This window comes from Mytilus trossulus, chromosome 2, assembly GCF_036588685.1.
Source record: "Mytilus trossulus isolate FHL-02 chromosome 2, PNRI_Mtr1.1.1.hap1, whole genome shotgun sequence".
In the NCBI taxonomy this organism is placed as follows: Eukaryota; Metazoa; Mollusca; class Bivalvia; order Mytilida; family Mytilidae; genus Mytilus; species Mytilus trossulus.
In genome coordinates this window covers 33,075,087-33,096,918 of record NC_086374.1, presented here as the reverse complement: position 1 = coordinate 33,096,918, position 21,832 = coordinate 33,075,087, and the positions used below count along the sequence as shown (strand labels likewise).

General features: G+C 33.3%; 1 protein-coding gene across 2 annotated transcripts; it reads left to right on the top strand.

Annotated features, from left to right (window-relative positions):
- Positions 1-53: 53 nt before the first annotated feature.
- LOC134707040 (sialin-like) lies at positions 54-15,542 on the top strand. 2 transcript variants are annotated; one of them, XM_063566520.1, is made up of 11 exons: positions 54-548; positions 1,157-1,431; positions 4,942-5,231; positions 7,827-8,060; positions 9,056-9,143; positions 10,163-10,258; positions 11,271-11,419; positions 12,771-12,920; positions 13,416-13,548; positions 14,300-14,541; positions 15,227-15,542. In XM_063566520.1, exons 2-11 carry the CDS (start codon positions 1,158-1,160, stop codon positions 15,425-15,427), a joined length of 1,857 nt encoding a protein of 618 aa, XP_063422590.1. In that variant the 5' UTR covers positions 54-548; position 1,157; the 3' UTR covers positions 15,428-15,542. The 2 variants fall into 2 exon arrangements, with proteins under 2 accessions (XP_063422590.1, XP_063422589.1); XM_063566519.1 differs by having other exon boundaries at positions 1,154-1,431.
- The last annotated feature ends 6,290 nt before the right edge of the window (positions 15,543-21,832 follow it).

Sequence of the window (21,832 nt, the reverse complement as noted above, 5' to 3'; positions counted from 1 at the left end):
TTCTGCGGAAATAACCTGCTTCCGTTTGATTGTCTTCCTATTATTGCATGTACTTACACGATGTTAAGGTCGTGTTCACTAATCAAATGCGCATTACAATAGTCTGCAAAGGTTATATTTTATTGTTGCAGCGAGCAGTTCGTTTGCATTGATTAACAATCGATGCTTTAAATATCTGATGAAATCGGTAAATTCTTGCACGTATCGATTCCAGTCTCGGCATGAAGGTTGTTGTGTCCTTTTACTGACCTTGATGCATGTTTCCGATCAACGTTTTCGTTAAGATGAATTTAATCGATTATAAATAATCGCATTTTATGTCATTTAACAAATAATGATTGTTAATGGTAAATGTCCTGAAAGTGTTTTTTAATGAAACCAATAGATAGACATAGGAATACATATGTTCGAATACATTTATAGTTGTTGTTATTGATTATTGTTGGGATTGACTTAAAAGTGCTGACGACATGATCTAACGATATTTCTGAAGAAAGTATTACATATTGTATAAGCGTTATTTCAATTCAGTTTATTTGGAGAACAAAGTAAGTATCATTGTTCTTATACTTTTTTTTAAGTCTTCTATTTAATTTTTTGGCGAAAACTAAATTAAAAACAAAATATTGAAGTAAAACAATCTGGATTTGTTAGTATATATTGGTTTAAAGCTTTTGAAATACAAAAATACGATACTTCATTTTGAGTTATTATGTAGAAATCCAAATCTTCAAACTGTTTTAGTTCTCAAAATGAACAATTACTTTAGGAATCCACATGTATAGAAAGATAGATATGAACGATTTGTCTGTCTAGAAGACTATACCTAAACAAAACAATACAGCTAAAATTACAAGCGCGAATGCCTTTAGTAAAAATTGTACGATTTTTTCCCAAGCCAAGTTAGTGTAAATACACCACCAATTGTTGTCCATGCGTTTGATGTGTTTGAGCTTTTAATTTTGCTATTTGATGTAGGGAACTTCCGTTTCCAATTTAGCTCGGAGTTCAGTATTTTAACTTTTCACACTAAAATATGTTGCGATTTATATTTATGTTTTCATCTTTTACAAGATGTTTGAGATACTTACTTTTTTATTTAGTTTATTGTCCAATAAAGTTCTATCATTTCTCCTAAAACGTTTGTTTTCAGCAGAATGTCTGAAAAATCAACAAAATCACCAGAACGAGATATTAGAGACGTTGGGTCTCCCAAAGCAAGATTACTCAAAAACCAACGAAGTCGTCATGATTCTGTTGCCAGTAGAACTCGTCATGATTCTGTTCTCAGCGGTCGGAGTGTCGGAAGCGGGAGTCTTCATCGTCGTTTGTCATACAGAAGACAGTCGAGTCTTGGTCTACCTCACTGTGATTCTTTTAAGTCCATGATACTTGAAGAAAAGAAAGAAATAGAGATAGCAAAAGAAGGAGGTAAAATAGTTAATAAATCAGTTTGATCGGAGATTGACCCTGAGCTCTATCATCGGCATTTTCAACATTAAATATATTTTGGATCTTGAATACATTATAATGATAAAGGGTATATTGATAAATATTAAGATGGACAATAGTTTTTGAACAACAGTTAATTTCACTGAAAAAAATATAAATTTACCAACGTATTGAAATAGATCGGACTTCTATCTCATTATTGTGCATACTATAAACCTTTACTTTTATCAACAAATAAGTGAAGTAATTGGAAAAGTATTATCGAACACAAATCCATTCACGTGTTGAGAAACCTGATAAATAAACGATAAAACATATTCAGATAAACAAATTTTGGAAGCAATTAAAGATATAAAGGATATCCGGAGGTTGGTACCTTTTTTCCTTGACATCCGGGGGCTGGTACTTTTCTTTTTCTTCGCGTTTAATCGACGAATAATTTAGTAACATCTCGTTTTAGGTCATCGGGGACGTGAGCTTATGCCATCAGCGACCGTCGTCATCCGTTGTCTCTCGTCTGCCTTGTCGTCGTCCGTCGTCGGCGTAAACTTTTTCAAGCATCTTCTCTGAAATTACTGGGCCAAATACCTTCAAACTTTGATGAATGTTCCTTGTGGTATCTAGTTTATATAAAGTGTATCCGAAGTCTTGATCCATTATCAAACATGGCCGCAATGGCTAGACATAGAATATTGGGGGTCAAATGCAGTTTTTTGCTAATATCTCGAAAACTAAAGCATTAAGAGCAATCTGACATTGGGTTAATATGTTCAAAAGGGCAAGACCTATTAGACCTGATATTTTCTTACGAATCGAACAACCCATTGGTGGGTTACTGCCATTGAATTTGTAATTTCAAGGAAATTTGTCAGTTTTTGGTTATTATCTTAAATCTGATTAAAAATAAAGAAAACCTGTAAACAACAAAAATGTACAGCGAATTATTAAAGATCTTCAAAAAAAGTTAACATGACCAAAACTATTAAAACCCGTTTTTTTCAAAAGTGATAATCGAAGGGTTAAATATTTCGCAGTGGTGTTTTGCCATGGCTTTGTTTGGACTAGTTTGTTTGCTTTTTGACCTTGCATGTTTTCCCCTAATATCTTATTAACTGTGCATTTGCATTTAGATATCGCAGATCAAATTTATTCGTTCAAAGTGTATTTATTTACGTTTTTTGATTGAGTTAAGCCTTCCAATTGATATTTTATCATGTGTTTTTCTATGTTGTGATGTTACGCTATTGTGTCAGAAAAAGGGAGAAGGTCTGGTACCATTAAAACGTTTAATCCAGCTGCAAATGTTTGCACCTGTTCTAATTCAGGAATCTGATGTACAGTAGTTGTCGTTTATTATATTGATTAGACCGTTGGTTTCCCCGTTTGAATGGTTTTACACTAGTAATTTTGGGGCACTTTATAGCTTGTTGTTCGGTGTGAGCCAAGGCTCCGTGTTGAAGGCCGTACATTGACCTTTAATGGTTTACTTTTTTTTTTAAATTGTTATTTGGATGGAAAGTTTTCTCATCGGCACTCACACCACATCTTCCTATATCTATAGACAAGAAGTTAAAATATACATTAGGATAAAGTCTGAATGAAATTATTAGCCAAATTTGGTTTCTGATTTTTAGGTTATTGTCCATGAATTGATGATTTTAGAAGGAATTCTGCAGTTTTCGGTTATCAACTTGAATATTATTATAGATAAAGATAAACTGTAAACAACATCAATGTTCTGCAAAAAACATTTACAAATAAGTTTCATTGACCAAAATTGTCAATGACCCCTATAGGAGTTATATTATCATTTAAAGACAGTTTTTTTTTTTAAATTTGTTTATCTTGTTGTTGTTATTGGTTTTGGAAGGCGTTTTTATTTATCTAGTTTGCTTACTTTATGTCAATAAACATAAATGGAACATAATGGTAAAATGCATTTATTTGCTTTTGAAGAAAATATGACAGATACAAAAATATTAAAATGGCATTTTTAAGGCACTCATTATTATATATTGAAAACCAAAAATAATCATTGATGAAAAAGTTTAGCAAAGGAAATGGAATTGTACGATTCAGTCTCTTAAGAGCCTCTTGTTTTAAAATGTAGTAACCCATAACATCGCTTTTTTATATCAATATAATCTCTTTTTTCCAAAATGCGTTAACCTAGAACATCGCCTATTAATAATTTTCGTTCTGTCAGTAATACTATTATGTATCTTCTTGTCAAGACCAAAGATTATATTCTAAAAGACCAAAAAGTTGAATGGAGTGTATAAGTATGGTTTGCCCTGCACTTCTATTGCCCGGCAGTAAAACCCTTTCTAGTGATGATAGCCTCCACAATTAACTTAGAATTATGAAGATATTTTACATACCACTCTTTATTTTATTACTTTTTAATTTATCAAATCGTATTTTACAGCCGAGGAACACTATGCCAGAAGGAGTAAGACCCTAAAGCTGTCATTATAGATGTTGTTAATGGAATGTTCGTTTTCATTTATTTTTTTTTTATTTTTTTTTCTCGTCTTATATTATTTTCTAGCAGTATTGATTTTGTGTGTAGTTGATGTATTGTAAACGCCTATTTCTTTTCGAAGTTAGAGAGTCAGTTTTTACCTTTATTGTATCAAATTCCGCAAATTGTCTCTGTCTCATTTTGCTTTGACAATGACAAATTGGATTTAGCTATAAATGTCTACTATTTCCACTTTTTAATCAAATTTTACTGAATTTAAGAAGCTGAAAATTAATTTGTCTACACGTTTTGTTACTTCCTTCTGCTGTTGTGTTTTCTATGGGTTGTTGTCTCTTAAACACATTCCCCATTTCCATTCTCAATTTTATTTTATCAAGTGAAGAAAAACAAGGTTCACTGCTATTTTTTAAAGTATATAATTTCAACATAATACAGAAGTGACAAGTGACAAATGACAAATAGTAACATATAAAATTGAATCGAACGAACCAAAAAAAAAACCCAGCATGTTTTACTTTATTTGTCATATGATTATAGCTTGGCGAGTCTTTTTAAATATGTGTGCTAATGTGAAGGTTAATAAATGTATAGAAAAGTGTTAAATTTAAGCAAATAATACAAACATAAAAATACGACATATTGTCTGGAAGATTTATTGGCCTCAAATACCTCATATTGCCAGTAAAATATATAATATTGGATATCAACAATATGATAGTATACGCATCGTGAGCATACTATACAATTTGAATTATATTATAACTTGAATCTCTCCTTCTTTGAAATTCTATGAAGATAGAAATGAATTTATATTAAAAAAAACTAAAAAATAACATGACGAAAAAACATCGATTCGTAAAAAAGATAAATATCTATAAAATTTGTTTCATACAATGATTATCTTCTTTGGCAAGCAAAAATAAAACCAACAATAAAAGTCTTTTCCGTCATGTCACTTTACGAATTAGTTCAATTTGAAGGATATGTTTTTATTTCCTTTTCAGTTCCATGGTGGACATCTAAACGTTTATGTTTATCTGTAGTATGCTTTTGTGGATTTTTCTGTCTTTATGCTCAACGGGTAAATCTCAGTATAGCAATTGTTTGTATGGTAAAACATGGACATTCTACGAACAAGGGCCAAACACTCGACAATAGTTCATTTATATACAATATAAGTTCTAACTTTACTTCTAATGGAACTTTATATACACATTCCGAGGACGAAACAAGTACAGTGATCATGAGAAGTACAACCAAACAGTGCCCAGTGGCACTGTCAACATCAACTCTGGTGAGTACAACTACAAAGTCACTTTAAATGTCATCAAATAGCGACACATGTATTTTCGTTTTGGAATATGGATGTATAATGTATTTGGTAAGGACACGCATGTGACTTTGTCCAATATTTCGCATTAAAAAATTCGAATTTCTTGATTGTTTACTTTTTTCATTTAAAATTTTTGTTTTTTGTTTAACTAAGTCAAACAAACTGATTCCAAAAATAAAATAAAAAAACAAAAATAACAGATCTTTTGCCCATTATGAAAGCTATTTATTTGCGACTTGATTGACTCGTTTAGCAAAACATCAAGAAAAAGACAATTAAAATATACCATACAAAAACTGAAGACGATACAGCATATGTCTAGTAAATATTCATTGTATCCTAGTCTTTTTTTTTCTTCTCATGACGTATCAAGTTTAGAATTTTGCTAAGACAAAAAATTCAATTCAATTCGGTTGTACTTTGTCAAAGTTTTAGAGCTAATTTCCAAATGCTCGTACAGTTTACAGATGTCAATCTTAAATACAATGATTGAGTAAACATCTATACAAACAAAGCAAGCAAGCTAACCGAAGTCTTAATTCTAAAAACATAAGGAAATTAGCTCTTAACCTATCATAATCCGCTTCCTGAAAGATGAATGATCACACAAGCTACCAAATCGGGTTGCTAAGAGGTAATCATCTTCGCTAGCCAAGGGTTACGATTCACTTTATTCTTCAGGAGGTAAGTGGATCGTAACCCTTGGCTAGCGAAGATGGGAGGTTATTATCACAGGCCATAAATAAAACAAATTATCCACTGTTAATACTGATTGTGGATCTAATATGTATTATGTAGATTTTGAAAACAAAACGAAACAAAAAATATATCGTACAAAAGGCCTACCAAATACGAAACTTTGGAAAATGATACATTTCCAAATATTAGCTGCTGTCCCGTATACGGCATGAGAAATAACATCCTTTATCACTTAAATATAGAAAATGAACATAAAACATTATAAAACACATGGGGTCAATACATATATTGCTACTTAATTACAAATTACTATATACTTTAAATGTCAGTCATAGGTCTATGTGCCTCTATTAAGAAATGTGCCTTTTTGTGATATGTTATCATTCTCAGACTAGATGTTGCTGAAAATGCACTTTGATGGTATTCTCTTTCGGCATTACGGAGAATGGCATCCCCATAATAATTTATTTGACCATTGTCCTAAATTAAATAATTCAGAGCTGTGCATAAATGCAGTAATTCAAAAATTAAAAATATAGTAATACCATCAAATGTGGATTGTTGATATCAATACGTGTCGTGAATTGGTGATTCTGAGAATTATCATAAACACATGTGTATATTCACTGCAACAGAACAAAAAAACAATGTTACATAGTTGTATTGGATATTGATCCCCCTCTCAGCTTTCAAATATTCATGATTGTATTTAGTTGCAATTTACAAAATTAAAACCTAGAATCAATACAATAAGTGATATACGAGTTAAACCCATTAGGTTTTCTGATTACCTTTATTCGTTTTCAAAAAAATACATGTAACAGTAATTATTTTGTTAAAGAAATATGAAAACAATCTATAAAGGCAACAGTAGTATATCGTTGTTCAATCGTCATAATTCGATTAATAAACAAATCCGGGTAACAAACTCAAAACTGAGGGATACTCATGAACTATAGGAGGAAAACAACGGAACAACAGAACACTGAAGTAAAACAAAAGCAAACACCAACATTCATAGAAAAGGCCTGTAGATTACAACTGCCATATCGCTTTATTAGAAGAGAACATTTTAAGAACAAAATGGTGGATTGAACCTGGTTTTATAGCTTGTCAAACCTGCTTCTTATAATACTAGAATCACAACTTAAAACTTCAACTGATTCTAGGCTTTGAATTATTTGGCATTGACTATTCCTAATGAATGTAAATTAAGAAAAGCACTTTAGTCGTAATTCATAAAGTGTTGCTTTCATTTTGTTTTCTTCTTATTAAAGCAAATAAATAATCCCTATCCTGAATACGTTTATAAAATATGAAGAAATACTTACTTTCCATTTCATTTAATGTATATGAAAAATCAACGAATTACCGGTACCAAATTGTCAGTGTTGACTGGTGTCTGAGGTTTATTTTTAAATTAGGCTTTACAGGTAACCATAAAATAATACAGACAAAAAAAATGAAAACAACACGTGAAAAATTGTATAGGTCCGAATCGCTATTATGGATTTACCTTCATCAGCATGATCAGGAACACTTAGAGCAGAAAACATGAAAGTCCAGAATGAATAAACCGATACAGTTGAGAAGAGTTATATGACCAAAAAAAAAAAGACTGACAAATTATAAAGAAGTATAGTAAATGACTAAAAACTTATTTCAACATATGACAAATATATTATTGGTAACACTAACTAAAGTAGTGTCTCTGAATTATACTATGTGAAATATGATGTAAACAGATAGTGAGACTATTTTGTGTTATCCATACATATAGTAATGGAGCTCTGTAACTCGTCGTCATAGTCATTTCCACAGCTGTTGGTATTGTTTTATTTCTATCCTATTCTTTAGAAGGGAGAATTTTTCTGGGACAAACAACTGCAAGGTGTGATACTTGGTGCATTTTTCTGGGGTTACACCTTTCTACAGATTCCTGGAGGATGGTTGGCAGAAAGATTTGGACCTCGGCTTATTATTTCAATAGGAATGATACTAGTATCAACACTAACACTACTTACACCTATATGTGCCAGAATAAGTCCATATCTTCTAACTGTTTGTAGAGTATTTATTGGTGTGGGCGAAGTAAGTACAATTTTCTCTTGCGTTTCTTAACGACGGCAATGTAGAGAGTAGGATATTCCGCGTATATTGAAAAAAAGTGAACGCCATTTTTTTCTACAATTAACTCCTTCTCTACTTAACAAAAGTAACGACACACAGGTTAGAATATTGATATAATACATGGAAAAACAACTATTAAATGTATTCCAGTGGCAAACATACATTTCCTGTGCAAGTGAATATATTTTTGAAAATCTAACCATATCACAAAGCGGTCATGAATTGTATCAAATCTGTCTTGCGGGAAATGATGAAAATATTCAGCACCCTTTTTAAAAATGTGAATTTGGTATTTATTAAGACCGTGTCTATATTCAATTTTCAAATTCGATATTTTTAAAATCATTTAATTGCATGCAGTAAAGTTCCCTTAAATCTATGTTTTTGATGAGAAAACAGCATTCTGAAAACTAGCCACCTGGTCAAATATGTTTTTATCTTGGCACCTTTTTTGAGTATGTGACTTGTCACTAATCTTGATGTTCCGAAAACACAACTTTAGACTATTTACGATGAAAATCATGCAATTGACTGTTCTATAGACGTATGCTTACAAACAAACAAATAAACTAAAACATACATTATGATTAAGTGGTGGTGGTTCTCTTTACAAATAACTTTGTATAAACTAAAGAATAGATATTTTTTTTGTATAATAGCCTCTGAGACAACTCTAAACCATTCCGCAGTGATTAAGAAAAAGGCAAAGATAGATAAGGGCAAACTTTTCACAAAAAATCGAACAATTTTCAACAAGTAATACTTTTTGAATAAATAAATCACAGATGTGCTGTGATAACGTTTGCAACTGGTGAATTAATTTATGCAATAGATTACTTTTTACATCGACTTTTTTTCTGTATTTGTATACAAATACTTGCACTTATTATATTGTAATGTTTTGGTTTTTTTTATATATAAAAAACAATAATCTTATTTTTCATGGCATACTTCAGGCAACTATGTATCCCGGGGCACAGGTTTTGTGGGCAAAATGGTCTCCTCCGGAAGAAAGAAGTAGATTAGTGGGATTTTCATTTGGAGGTAAAGGATTAACGGTAAATTTCAACAGAAAAACGCAGGCATACTATCATAGCTCCATTATAAACTTTCTACTATAGTTCTGATGCAATTAACGTGAATTGAATTACTGATAACTGATAATATGCTATAATAGTTGTTTAATTATTGCGTCTGGTATGTTTTTGGAGATTTAACATGATTCTCAAATTCTTATATCAAAACACGATTATAAGATCGTGTCTACCTTTAATTTTCATGACGCTTGTGTATATAATGGTATTTAATTATCTCTCATAAGTACAGCCGCCAATATATTAAGCTTCTGTCAGTAGCTGCAAGAAATATTTAATACACAACTTTGAATTTTTCGAAAAACTAAGGATTTTCTTATCCCAGGCATAGATTACCTCAGCCGTATTTAGCGCAACTTTTTGGAATTTTTGGATCCTCAATGCCCTTCAACTTTGTATTTGTTTGGTTTATAACTTTTTTTTATATGAGCGTCACTGATGAGTCTTATGTAGACGAAACGCGCGTCTGGCGTACTAAATTATAATCCTGATACCTTTGACAACTAATACAGCCGTATCGGAAATTGCTATTTATTATTTATACTGTATGTTCTGTTACTAGTATGTTCGTTTAATTTGTTTTTCCAATGTTCTGGATTATTACGGGTAGATTTATATCTAATTTAAATAAGTTTAAAGACCGTTACTATTCACGCCTATTTCAGATTTCAATAAAATTATAAGCACCATTTATTTTAAATGTTTTTCATTCACTCAAACATCCCTAATATATAATAGCTGGTGCATTTTCAGCGAGATGGATGATTCTAATTAGATGGAAAAATGGACAAGCAATCGTTTGATTTTGATTGGCCTACTTGCAAATATCTTCATGTACCAAACTACACTACACAGTGAAATATTTTAAAACTTAAGGGGATAGGTTGAAATAAAGCCATCTGAAATTTAGTTTGTCAAATGTTATCAATTCATTTACGTAGAGCCTTTAACTATGACGTATTTTTACAGGATGCCAGCTTGGAAATGCCCTAGCTTTCCCCATTGGTAGTTTATTGTGTGCCTACGGCTTTGATGGTGGATGGCCTTCGATATATTATGTTTTAGGTGAGAAAGTCAAACTAAATGTGCTATAATTTTATTATATAGGCGTGAATTCTACACAAATATAATTGTTACGTTAGTAATTAATCGGTTCCTTACCTAGACCTATAATATAAGACTTCGGAGGTTACTACCATGTATAGCAAATTGTTTATCCATTCGGTCATTACCATTTATTGTAAATGCGTTTGTGCCAATAAAATATTGTCTATTGTCTGTTATTTGCATTCAACGTTTTTATCGAATATTTTTTTTTATTCTCTATGTTGAAACTTCGGAAAGTTCGAAGTCTTATATAATAGGACCAGTACCTTACTCACCTTAGCATTAGCATGTTGCGAATTAGTGTCCAACGTTACAAAAACTTCTTTTTGTTATTGTTACGTTTTGAACGTAATCAAAGCAAGTTCCTAACAATAGTTATGACAACCTGTTTCAATTTTATCAATCGGAGGAATAATTTAAAAGGTATTTTCAGTCTTAGAAATTATGCTTATATAGCTTGATTAACAAAATCATTATTTGCTTCAAAAGTTGCAAATATATGGCAAACACTGTTTCGAATTCTTTAAAAACAAATGTGTGTTTGTTTGTTTTGTTTTATACAGAACAAGTGAATCTTTTGTTTTTATTTCTTCCATTTCATATACTTAAAATCATCTTTTGCTTTCAAAACTTAAATTTGACTGTGAGCTTTCCTTATAAAGGTAAATCAAGAAAAGTGCATCGAATGTTTCTCTTGTCTCGTCTTTAAGATTTAGCTTCAAACATTTTTTTGTATCTGTAGCAGGAAGATTCGGATGCGTAAATTCAATATTTGTCGAAGACTGCAATATTGAATGTAACTAATGTAGTAGTATACATATTTCAAATATTAATCTCTTTGCATGTGCAGTTTATATTTCTTCATACAAACTTTGGTTGCAATTTGATTTTTTGTGTTTAGTGTCAATGTATATTATTGTCTGTTTATAGATACTCTTTTTGTAATTGACATTTCCTTCTTCATAATAAGGTGCTGTATCATTTGTATGGTGTATTGTATGGATAGTTTTTGTTCGAGATTCTCCCGAGGAAATGCCAGGTATAACAGATATAGAAAAGAAATATATATTGCATTCCCTTGGCGACGACGAAGATCCAGATGATCAGCATCTTCATACGGTAAGATAAAAAATATGTAAAAGTAATCGAAACACTTGGTAAGACAATGTGATAATAGTGAAGAAACGAAAAAAGTAACCGACTCACTTGGTAAGACGAGATGCTAATGTGCAATCGAAAAAGTAACCGGCCCACTTGGTAGGAAGAGACAGTAGTGTGCAAACGAAACAGTAATTGACCCACTTGGTAAGATAACGAGATGCTAGTGTACAAACGAAAAAATAATTGACACAAATCTTAAGACGAGATACTAGTGTGCAAACAAAAAAGTAATTGACACAATTGGTGAGACGAGATATAAGTGTGCCAACGAAAAAGTAATTGACATACGTGGTAAGACGAGATACTAGTGTGCAAACGAACAAGTAATCGACACATTTAGTATGACGATTTAATAGTGTGCAAACGAAGAAATAATCGACACACATGGTATGACGAGATACTAATGTGCAAACGAAGAAATAATCGACACACATGGTATGACGAGATACTAATGTGCAAACGAAGAAATAATCGACACACATGGTATGACGAGATACTAATGTGCAAACGAAGAAATAATCGACACACATGGTATGACGAGATACTAATGTGCAAACGAAGAAATAATCGACACATTTAGTATGACGATTTAATAGTGTGCAAACGAAGAAATAATCAACACACATGGTATGACGAGATACTAATGTGCAAACGAAGAAATAATCGACACACATGGTTTGACGATAAACTAATGTGCAAACGAAGAAATAATCGACACACATGGTATGACGAGATACTAATGTGCAAACGAAGAAATAATCGACACACATGTTGGCAGATTTAGGGGGGCAGGGGGCCCGGGTCCCCCTATTTTTGGGAAAAAATTTGGTTGCGTATGTAGGGAGTCACTGAAGCGTGACTGGAGCGGGCCCCCTCTTAGGTCAGTCAGTGGGCCCCCACTTATGAAAATTTCTGGATCCGCCACTGACACTCTGATGACCAGATTCTAGTGTGCAAACAAAAAAGTAATCGGCATACTATTTACGAAAACGAGATGATAATGTGCAAAGTTTAAACAAAAAAGTTATTGACAATCGAAAAAGAAATGGACATCATTAGTAAGACGAGATAGTAGTATGCGAATGAAAAGATAATCGACACACTTGGTTCTGTAAAGATTAAACAAAACCATCTAAGCTTAACTTCACTTAAGGGAGTCACAACCAAAGTTCTGCCATGAACAGATTGTTTTTCAGACAAACTGTAAGTGTAACAGTCAAACTACGTACTTTATTTAACGGAAGTACCAAAATAGCATGTCTCTGTAGTTTAAGACTAATTGTTGTTATCTTGATTTTTTTTCATATAGCATACAGCGAAACCTTGGAAAAGTATTTTGACGTCTGGTGCTATGTGGGCAATACTTATAGCTAATGCGTGTGGTAACTATGGTGCTTATATGTTGTTGACGCAAATGCCTACATATATGAAAGAAGTTTTAAAGTTTGATATTAAGTCGGTAAGTAGAATAAAAGTCATACATTTCATTACTTTTATTAAAATTATTGCTTTATTTTGAACATTTCAGTTCAAAATTAAACTTATCACTGGTTTGGCGCATACTTTGTGTTCGAGTTTCTCATAGTCTTTAAATAGCCTGAGTGACATGTAAAGCTCTAAACTTAAACAATACATACATGTAACATAGAAAAAGAAAGAAAACTAAAATGAAATATAATACAAACATCATACAAAATACAAATTGGAATATGTGTAAAAACTTTATATTTGATTTTCAAAATTCACAACTGTTTAACACCATTGCTTTACAGACCGTCGGGAGACCCGCGGACACCTTTGAAAATTTCTTCCCGATGTATAAATGAGACAGTATTTACAAATTATATGACATCGGAACATAGATAGCTCACAGCTCAGTAGTTTATTCTCATTAGAGCATCCAATTACTAATAATGTGTTTCTTGATATATGTTTTGATTTTTTTTTATTTCAGAACGGAGTGTTTTCTATGATACCCTACTTGTTATTTTGGGTTTTTATAATAATTGCTGGAATTTTCGCCGATTTCTTCATAGCTAGAGAGATACTTTCCATTGGTGCTACACGTAAACTATGTTGTTCGATAGGTAAGAGTCTAGTTCTGTTAACCTCAGTCTCTTGGTCATATGTTCTTCTTAATAAAAGTTCTTGTCAGCACTTCGGTGTTGACATGAATATCAATCATATAATCTTTATTTAATAAATTTCCTATGACAAAACTTTGAATATTTCGAAAAACTAAGGATTTTCTTATCCCAGGAATAGATAATTAGATTACCTTAGCCGTATTTGGCACACATTTTGGGAATTTTGGGTCCTCAATGCTCTTCAACTCTGTACTTGTTTGGCATTATAACTATTTTGATGAATCTTATGTATACGAAACGCGCGTCTGGCGTACTGAATTATAATCTTGGTACCTTTGATAACCCTTTACTTTTAAATTTAATACTATAAGGTTTTGGGGGAAATCTATATTCAGAATATTCTATTGGTCATCTGTTTGTTCACAATATTTTTTCCCATCAAATTGGGGATCAGAATATGTTTTTTTAGGGAAAACTCATACCCCGCCCCCTTTCCGGCGAAGTTAATTGGTCGTTCCCTTATACCTGTGTACCTCTATTCTAGTTTAAAATCGATGTCATCTCTAAAAGTCGAATGCTTATGATTTTACAATATTCGGATGCCATTGAACGAGTTTCCAAAATGCATGCGAAACTTTCATGAAAACAGAAATACCACCAAAATAACGTTTACCTGGCCATATTTTAGCATTAAAAATGTCAGCGAATAAGAGCTTTATTTTATCCTGATAGTTTCTATTATTTATTGCAGGTATGTTTGTTCCCGCCATTTTTCTTGTAATACTAGGATATATGGACTGTTTTAAACAAACAGAAGCGGTCGTGCTACTCACATTGTCTATGGCGTTTTGTGGTTTTCAATTTAGTTCCTTTTTCATTAATCACGGTGATATTGCACCAAAGTTTGCAGGAACGTTATTTGGAATCACCAATATGGGAGCTAGTGTACCAGGGATTATTGCTCCTTATGTTGTTGGGGCAATTACTCAAAATGTAAGTTAGGTGCAAATATTAAATAAGTTAGTAATTGTAAAGATTATGTTTGTCCATATGTTATGTCTCTTGTAAGTCTGTACAGAATGGTTCTCTTTTTATATTTATATATTTTTACATTTAATGTAATGTTGTATTATATATTATTGAGAGATGAGACTTAAATAAAATATTGAATTGAATTGGAAAAAAAACTTAATATCTTCTGAGGAAAAATGCTAAATAGCACCTGAGAATGATAAGTTTCTGACATATTTTGCAATGCAAATTCTTCCTTTTAATGTTATGGGAAAATAAAACGATGGTTAACAACCAGAAACTTTCGTCTTGCAATATTAGTGATGGTTTTCGGGTTTAAAACAAACATCAAACAAAACAAACAATTATGTATCTATAAAAATAACTAGTGTGCCTGTAATATTGCGCATCAAGCAAACCCAAAAGAGATTCAGATCGGAAGTTATGTTGCAAATAAACAAAAAAACAATACAGACTGACACGATATAACAATATTAACTTTTGGGAGAGACATTAATTAAAAATATGAAATTAAAGTTGAATCAAATTTTTGTTTTAATAATTTGACCTTTGAGCTTTATAATTTACTAAGATAGAATGTTTTATTGCAAATATGCACTATAAATGATAAATATGATACAAAGATAGTTATAAATTAAATTTTCAGAAAAAACCAGAGGAATGGCGGATAGCATTTTACATAGCCGCTGCTGTGTATTGTGTGGGTGCTGTTGCTTACATTATTTTGGCTAAAGGTGAGGTACAAGAATGGGCGGATATTAATCACAAACAAGGACAAAAAACAGAACTTCACGAAATACAAGAAGAGGATCAAGAGCATGATGAAAAATCAAATAATAAGGTGTAGTCTATTCCTAAAAACTGTGCACATGATAAACAGGTTAAGCGAGGCATCTCATATTTCGCAGAGAAAGATAATATATGAAATGCCATATTTGGTTTGTTTAAAGTAAAAGTTTAATTGATTGCGAATTATTTTTTAATAAAAATAAAGTTACTGATCAGAATTTTTAATGTGTTCTTGTTTCAACTTCGTATTCATACGATATTGCTATAACAACTGTTCATATGATCAATGAGAAAAATCTGGGCTTTTTTCGTACGGTTGTCTATAATGGCTTGCATCCACTGAATTTGAACTTTGGTGAATAGTAGTCTCATTGGCAATAATAAATACCACATCTCCTTATTTTTATATAATATAATAAATGGAGAATGTGTTCATGTGACACAGATTATACCCGCTTGCATACAACATTATATACAGGGACATAACTCAAGAACAGTAAAAGTGACACTGAAAATTCAAATTTGATCTGTGTATTGTGGTAATAATTATTATGTATAAGATTCATAACGTTTAGTGAGGCAATCTTAAGTTAGAGAGAAGGGAAACGAAACATTCAGCAATGTTTCCATCAATGTGTATAGGGGAATAACTCCAGAGGGTAAAAGTGATGCCATCATAATTGTGGTAATAAGCATTGTGCATGTAATATCCAACCATTTGGTTGCGGCAAACTTGCGTTAGAAAACGGAAACATAAAATTCAGCATTTTTTTCCAATTGTAAAGACGCATAACTCTAGAATTGTAAAATTGACGCCACAAAACTCCAATTTTTTTTTATAATAAATGTTTCAAAACATTTGGTTGAGGCAAACTATAAAGTTGGAGAACGCGTACGGAAACTAATTTCGGTACGCACTGTAGACGGACAAAGGTAAAACTTAATATTCCTGTTGCGAGCTCGGTTTTTAATGTTAGATTTTTATCTGTATTCTTATGGAAACTTTTTTTTTTTTGCGGATTGACTAGTCATTTTCATCTGTTTGTACGTATAACAATAGAGAGATACATTTGAGTTTATAAGTAACTTTTTATTGCAAAGCCATTAACTTTAAGCACTACACGAGATAGTAAAATTGAGAATGGAAATGGGGAATGTGTCAAAGAGACAACAACCCGACCAAATAAAAAAACAAAAAAACAACAGCAGAAGGTCACCAACAGTTCTTCAATGTAGCGAGAAATTCCCGCACCCGGAGGCGTCCTTCAGCTGGCCCCTAAACAAATATATACTAGTTCAGTGATAATGAACGCCAAACTAATTTCCAAATTGTACACAAGAAACTAAAATTAAAATAATACAAGACTAACAAAGGCCAGAGGCTCCTGACTTGGGACAGGCGCAAAAATGCGGCGGGGTTAAACATGTTTGTGAGATCTCAACCCTCCCCCTATACCTCTAACCAATGTAGAAAAGTAAACGCATAACAATACGCACATTAAAATTCAGTTCAAGAGAAGTCCGAGTCTGATGTCAGAAGATGTAACCAAAGAAAATAAACAAAATGACAATAATACATAAATAACAACAGACTACTAGCAGTTAACTGACATGCCAGCTCCAGACTTCAATTAAACTGACTGAAAGATTATGATTGCATCATATGAACATCAGGCACAATCCTTCCCGTTAGGGGTTTAGTATTGTTACGGTTTTATAATTCTAAATTATTCATTTTTGATCATTTCTTTTGTGGATCACGTTCTTTATATTGTGTGATGAAATGTAAATACTATTAAAGATGGGAAGGCAATTGATACAGGAAATGGGGACAAATCTAAAGACTATATATTTTTATAATTGTATGATGTTTGTGACCAGTGTATAATTTACTATTTTTATGTACGAGTTGTACATTTAACTTACAGTCACGTAAAACTAACGTGATTCTCTGGTTCCTTGTTGTAGTTATACCGGTATCAACGATCATAAGTCTCCCATACATGTAGCTTTTATCCCTTTTTATTACCGGGTGACTTCAACCCTGGGGGCCGCCATTGTTTATTTACAAGGTTCTTATAATAGTCCCCGTATGTTTAAAGTGCAGTTTGTGTCGTTACGTCATTTGACGTTAGAAACGTCAAAAGTGTGTCCAAAATCGTGTCCAAAGTGTGTCGTGTACTATAAATTCATGCGCGACATTCTCTCTTATTCAGTCTTGTTCCTCCTGGGCAGCCATATTGTTCATTTATAAACAAACTAGCAGAAATATAGAATTTATATATCCAGTTATTTTATTAAGGTTAGGTTCTAATATTTTAGGATTTTGAGGATTATTATTATTATTTATTCTAGATCTTTTTATTACAAAGGTATATTAGGATCACGCTAGCTAAATAAGAAGGTTCATTGTGAATATTTACACATTACCGCCGATTGCGGAACAACGCGGAAACCGTAATTTTTAACTATAAACTGTTAATTTCTTCTCATGATAAATTTCCTTAAATATATTAACTTAAGTCTTCCATTTATGCTGAAATGTGTAAGGATCTGTAAGGATTATATGCTTTGATGATTTACTAAGTACTGTTAGTTATGACCAGTCCAGTTCACTTGCCCGTATTGAACCAGAGCTACCCCAGCCACTCCCCCCTTTTGTAACTATCACAGGTACCAGAGAAGTAACCAGTTGTTACTGACTATATATTTCGTTCTTGTATAAAGTTGTAGATATAACATAGTCTTGTTATAACAGTTATTTGTTAAACTTATTGATTATATAAATCATATAAATATGTAATGCTGAATAACTCGTTAGTCTAACTTATTAAATTACACATTTTAAGTTCGAGATACGACTTTGTATTTATTGAAACGCCAAACCGCCATTTATACAGCTAGTTAGGCTACCTACCCCACCCCCTTATTGCTATCGTAACCTATACAAACAAGACCACGGCGGCAGTTGATCTGAATATTGGTTGATTAGTGAAACAACTGTTTACCAGAAGTCTAGCAGTATATATTGACCTCCGCATAGCAGTCACAGTATCCGATAAACCAGGCAACAGGCAGTAAAGAAACGCTACCAATCCTCGACCCGCTACAATTTGGTGGCAGCGGTGGGATACAATCTCCATAAACATAAATATTGCCGTTAAAAATGTCGGACTGTGAAGAATCATATGCACGGACTTTTTCAGAGAAACCTCAATATTTGCAGCTGGACTTAGAGCAGCCGTTAGCCCAAGGTCATGCCCAGGGACCAAGACTCCCCGCATCTGCCTCAGAACCATACATCAATGCTACACCAACAGGAGAGGTACAGATACGGGTAAAGAAAGCCGGAGAAGGTTGCTACGAAAGACAAGAACAACGATGTATATATAATAAACCGGGAACCAGTTATGGAAATACTAGAACTGATTATTATAATGAAGATTCAATACAGATCAATGAACCTACTGGCAGGGCGGTTTATGGAGAAAAAGCCGCAGCTGGTTTAGTTGCTCGTGAGCGAACTATAAATCAGCAGGTATCCCATGGAAGGGGAGACATACACATAAATACTGGAATAGGCGATGTTGAGAACCAGCGTTTAACCCGGCAACGGGCGTCTTTTCCTAGATTTTATAGCCCAAGTCGTTCAGAGGAGCGAGCTCCAAAGGACTTCACAGGGGTAGAGGTTTTACAGGAAGTCTCTCAGGGTCCAAAATGGACACACACGGTGCCTTCAGAAGGCATGCGGGGGAACCCATGGAAGATCTACACAGGTACAGAAGATCCCAGGGAGTGCACTGGCCATGCACGGGAGTCTTTCAGGACAGTACCTACGGGTGGGGATATACTTGGTTATCGCGATAATCAAGGGTTTAGCCAGGGTTCATATGGTATGACAAATGATTATGGAGATAATTATAGGGGTGATAACAGGGTTATGAGAGGAAATAATTCGCATAATAAATCGTACAGTAGCAATAAGAAACCAGCAACTTTCGACGGAACCAGTGGTTGGCAAGATTATCTTGTACATTTTGAGATGGTAGCAGAAATTAATGGCTGGGACAATATATCTAAAGCGCTAGAATTGGCAACATGTTTACGGGGTTCAGCACAGGCTATTCTTAGTGACTTAAGACCAGATCTCAGGAGAAGCTTCACTCATTAAGTCACTGCCCTTGCTTCAAGATTTCAACCGAGCAATCAGGCGAAACTATATAGAGCGCAGATGAATAGTACAACTCGAGAAAAAACCAATCACTTCCGGAACTCGCCCAGGACATCAAAAAGTTAACACGGTTAGCATATCCAACTGCCCCTATGGAAGTTCGTGAGCAGCTTGCCCGTGACTGTTTCATAGATTCTCTCAATGATGCAGATTTAGAGTGGGCAATATTTCAGGGAAAGCCTATTTCAATAGATGAGAGTGTTAGGATAGGACTTGAATTTGAGGCGTTTGCCAACCGGCACAGACGTAATTTAATAATCGCGCTGGATTACGAATGCAAACGGGAATGATAGATGTAGATGAACAAGATGATTATCAACAGATGAACAGCACAATGGATAGAATAGCCAATATAGAAAGAAGTCGAGGTCCTAATCAATCACAAAAGACAGATTTTTTGTGTTACTTTTGCGGAAAAGCGGGTCATTTTAAGAGAGATTGCAGAAAGTTTCTAGACATGCAGAAAAATGGCAAATACTTGCCAAACAACAGGTTTGAAACTTCAAAATGGTCCCAGGGTACACAGACAGAGAACTTTAAGTCGGGAAACTGTTAGTGGCTAAAGAGTCAGGCCCTCCTTTAGCCGATGTTTTTTTAAATGAGGGGCCACACAAAAAGTGTGAATTAAATAATGACATAAATGATAGTTTATACTTTAAGATAAAGATTAATGGTATTTTTGTAAATTGTCTGATAGACACCGGTTCGACCTTGACAGTTATTCATGTCAGGAAATTTTTGTCTATTCCGGAGTCGCAGAGACCAGACAAAATTTATAAGGGGGTACAGTTGAAACTGGCAAATGGAGAGATAATAACAACTTTCGGGCAGTCCGATTTTGATATTGAAATTAATGGGCAGAAATTTCAACAACGATTTGTGATTGCAGATATCGACGCGCCTGCTATTGTTGGTTACAATTTTTTGTATAACAAAGATTGTAAACTTGACATAAGGGAGAGTAAACTAACCATTGGCAGTTAAGATATGGAAATTATATGTCAAAAAGAGAGTAATATGGTAAACATTTTTAAGCTTGCAACAGAGGAAACTACAGTATTACATCCAAGATCAGAGGTTTTGGTATTTGGTAAAGTGGTAGGTGATTCTACTCATTTAGTGCAGGCTACAGTGTCCAGAGCTTGTTGACACAAAAGATAAATTATTAGTCGCCAGATCTTTAGTCGATCCTAGTCAAGGACGAATACTTTTAAGGATTGCTGATACAAGTAACGGTTCAAAAGAATACATGTCTAGCTGAATGTCAAGCATATGCAGATGTTACGGAACCAGCATGCGAACCTGCGGCTGTGGGTCAAAATATACTAGAGCCACCTGGGGGTCCCCACGCAAGAGACATTAAATGACCCAAGGTTCCAGTTATGCTGCCCCCCTCCCCCCATCGACAGAAGAAGATACCAACCAAGTCGAAGCAATAATAGAGAACAGAGAAATCAGAGACAATGGGGTCCAGGCGTCAGTCACCACAGAAGACACCAGTACACAGTGCAACATATTACAAGAACTTCTTTTTAGCTTATAATGATTGTATTAAGGAAATTATTTTTTAGTTGGTAATGTAATTTTATTGTTAATATATAGGGTATTTTTAAAAGACATGAAACATATAGATGACTAACTTTTAAATTTCTTAGGTAAAGATAAATTATTCATGTTCGAGGACGAACAGTTTTTCAAAGGTGGGGGTAATGTTACGGTTTTGTAATTCTAAATTATTCATTTTTGATCATTATTTTTGTGGATCACGTTCTTTATATTGTGTGATGAAATGTAAATACTATTAAAGATGGGAAGGCAATTGATACAGGAAATGGGGACAAATCTAAAGACTATAACGTCATTTTAAGGGTGTCCCGCTGTTACAATTTTGTTTTATGTGCGTCTTTGAAAGCCCAGTGCGGATTCATTAGTATGTAGAATGGTTTAAAATTTTACAACTATATTGTATACATTTAACGTTAAATGAAGTAATAGACGTTTTTAACTATAAGAGTAGGAAGATCGTCAGAAAAGTTTAAACAAAAAAGAGAAAAAAATGTCCCAATTTGCTGCTCAACCCGTAAAAAAACTTTCTGTCTTCAATTTCATAATATATTACATACGAAAATGGATTTTAATAATATCAGAAAAATTATACATGTTCCGAAGAAGCTATCTGAAGTCATCATTATGTAACTGCGGTCTTATTTTAAAAACATCGTCATTTTTCCC

Bases quoted from the DNA above. Each gene is read 5' to 3' on its own strand.
- LOC134707040 (XM_063566520.1), top strand. From the start codon at position 1,158: ATGTCTGAAAAATCAACAAAATCACCAGAACGAGATATTAGAGACGTT. The intron at 10,259-11,270 runs GTGAGAAAGTCA...CTTCATAATAAG, and splicing joins TTCGATATATTATGTTTTAG to GTGCTGTATCATTTGTATGG. The intron at 11,420-12,770 runs GTAAGATAAAAA...TTTTTCATATAG, and splicing joins ATGATCAGCATCTTCATACG to CATACAGCGAAACCTTGGAA.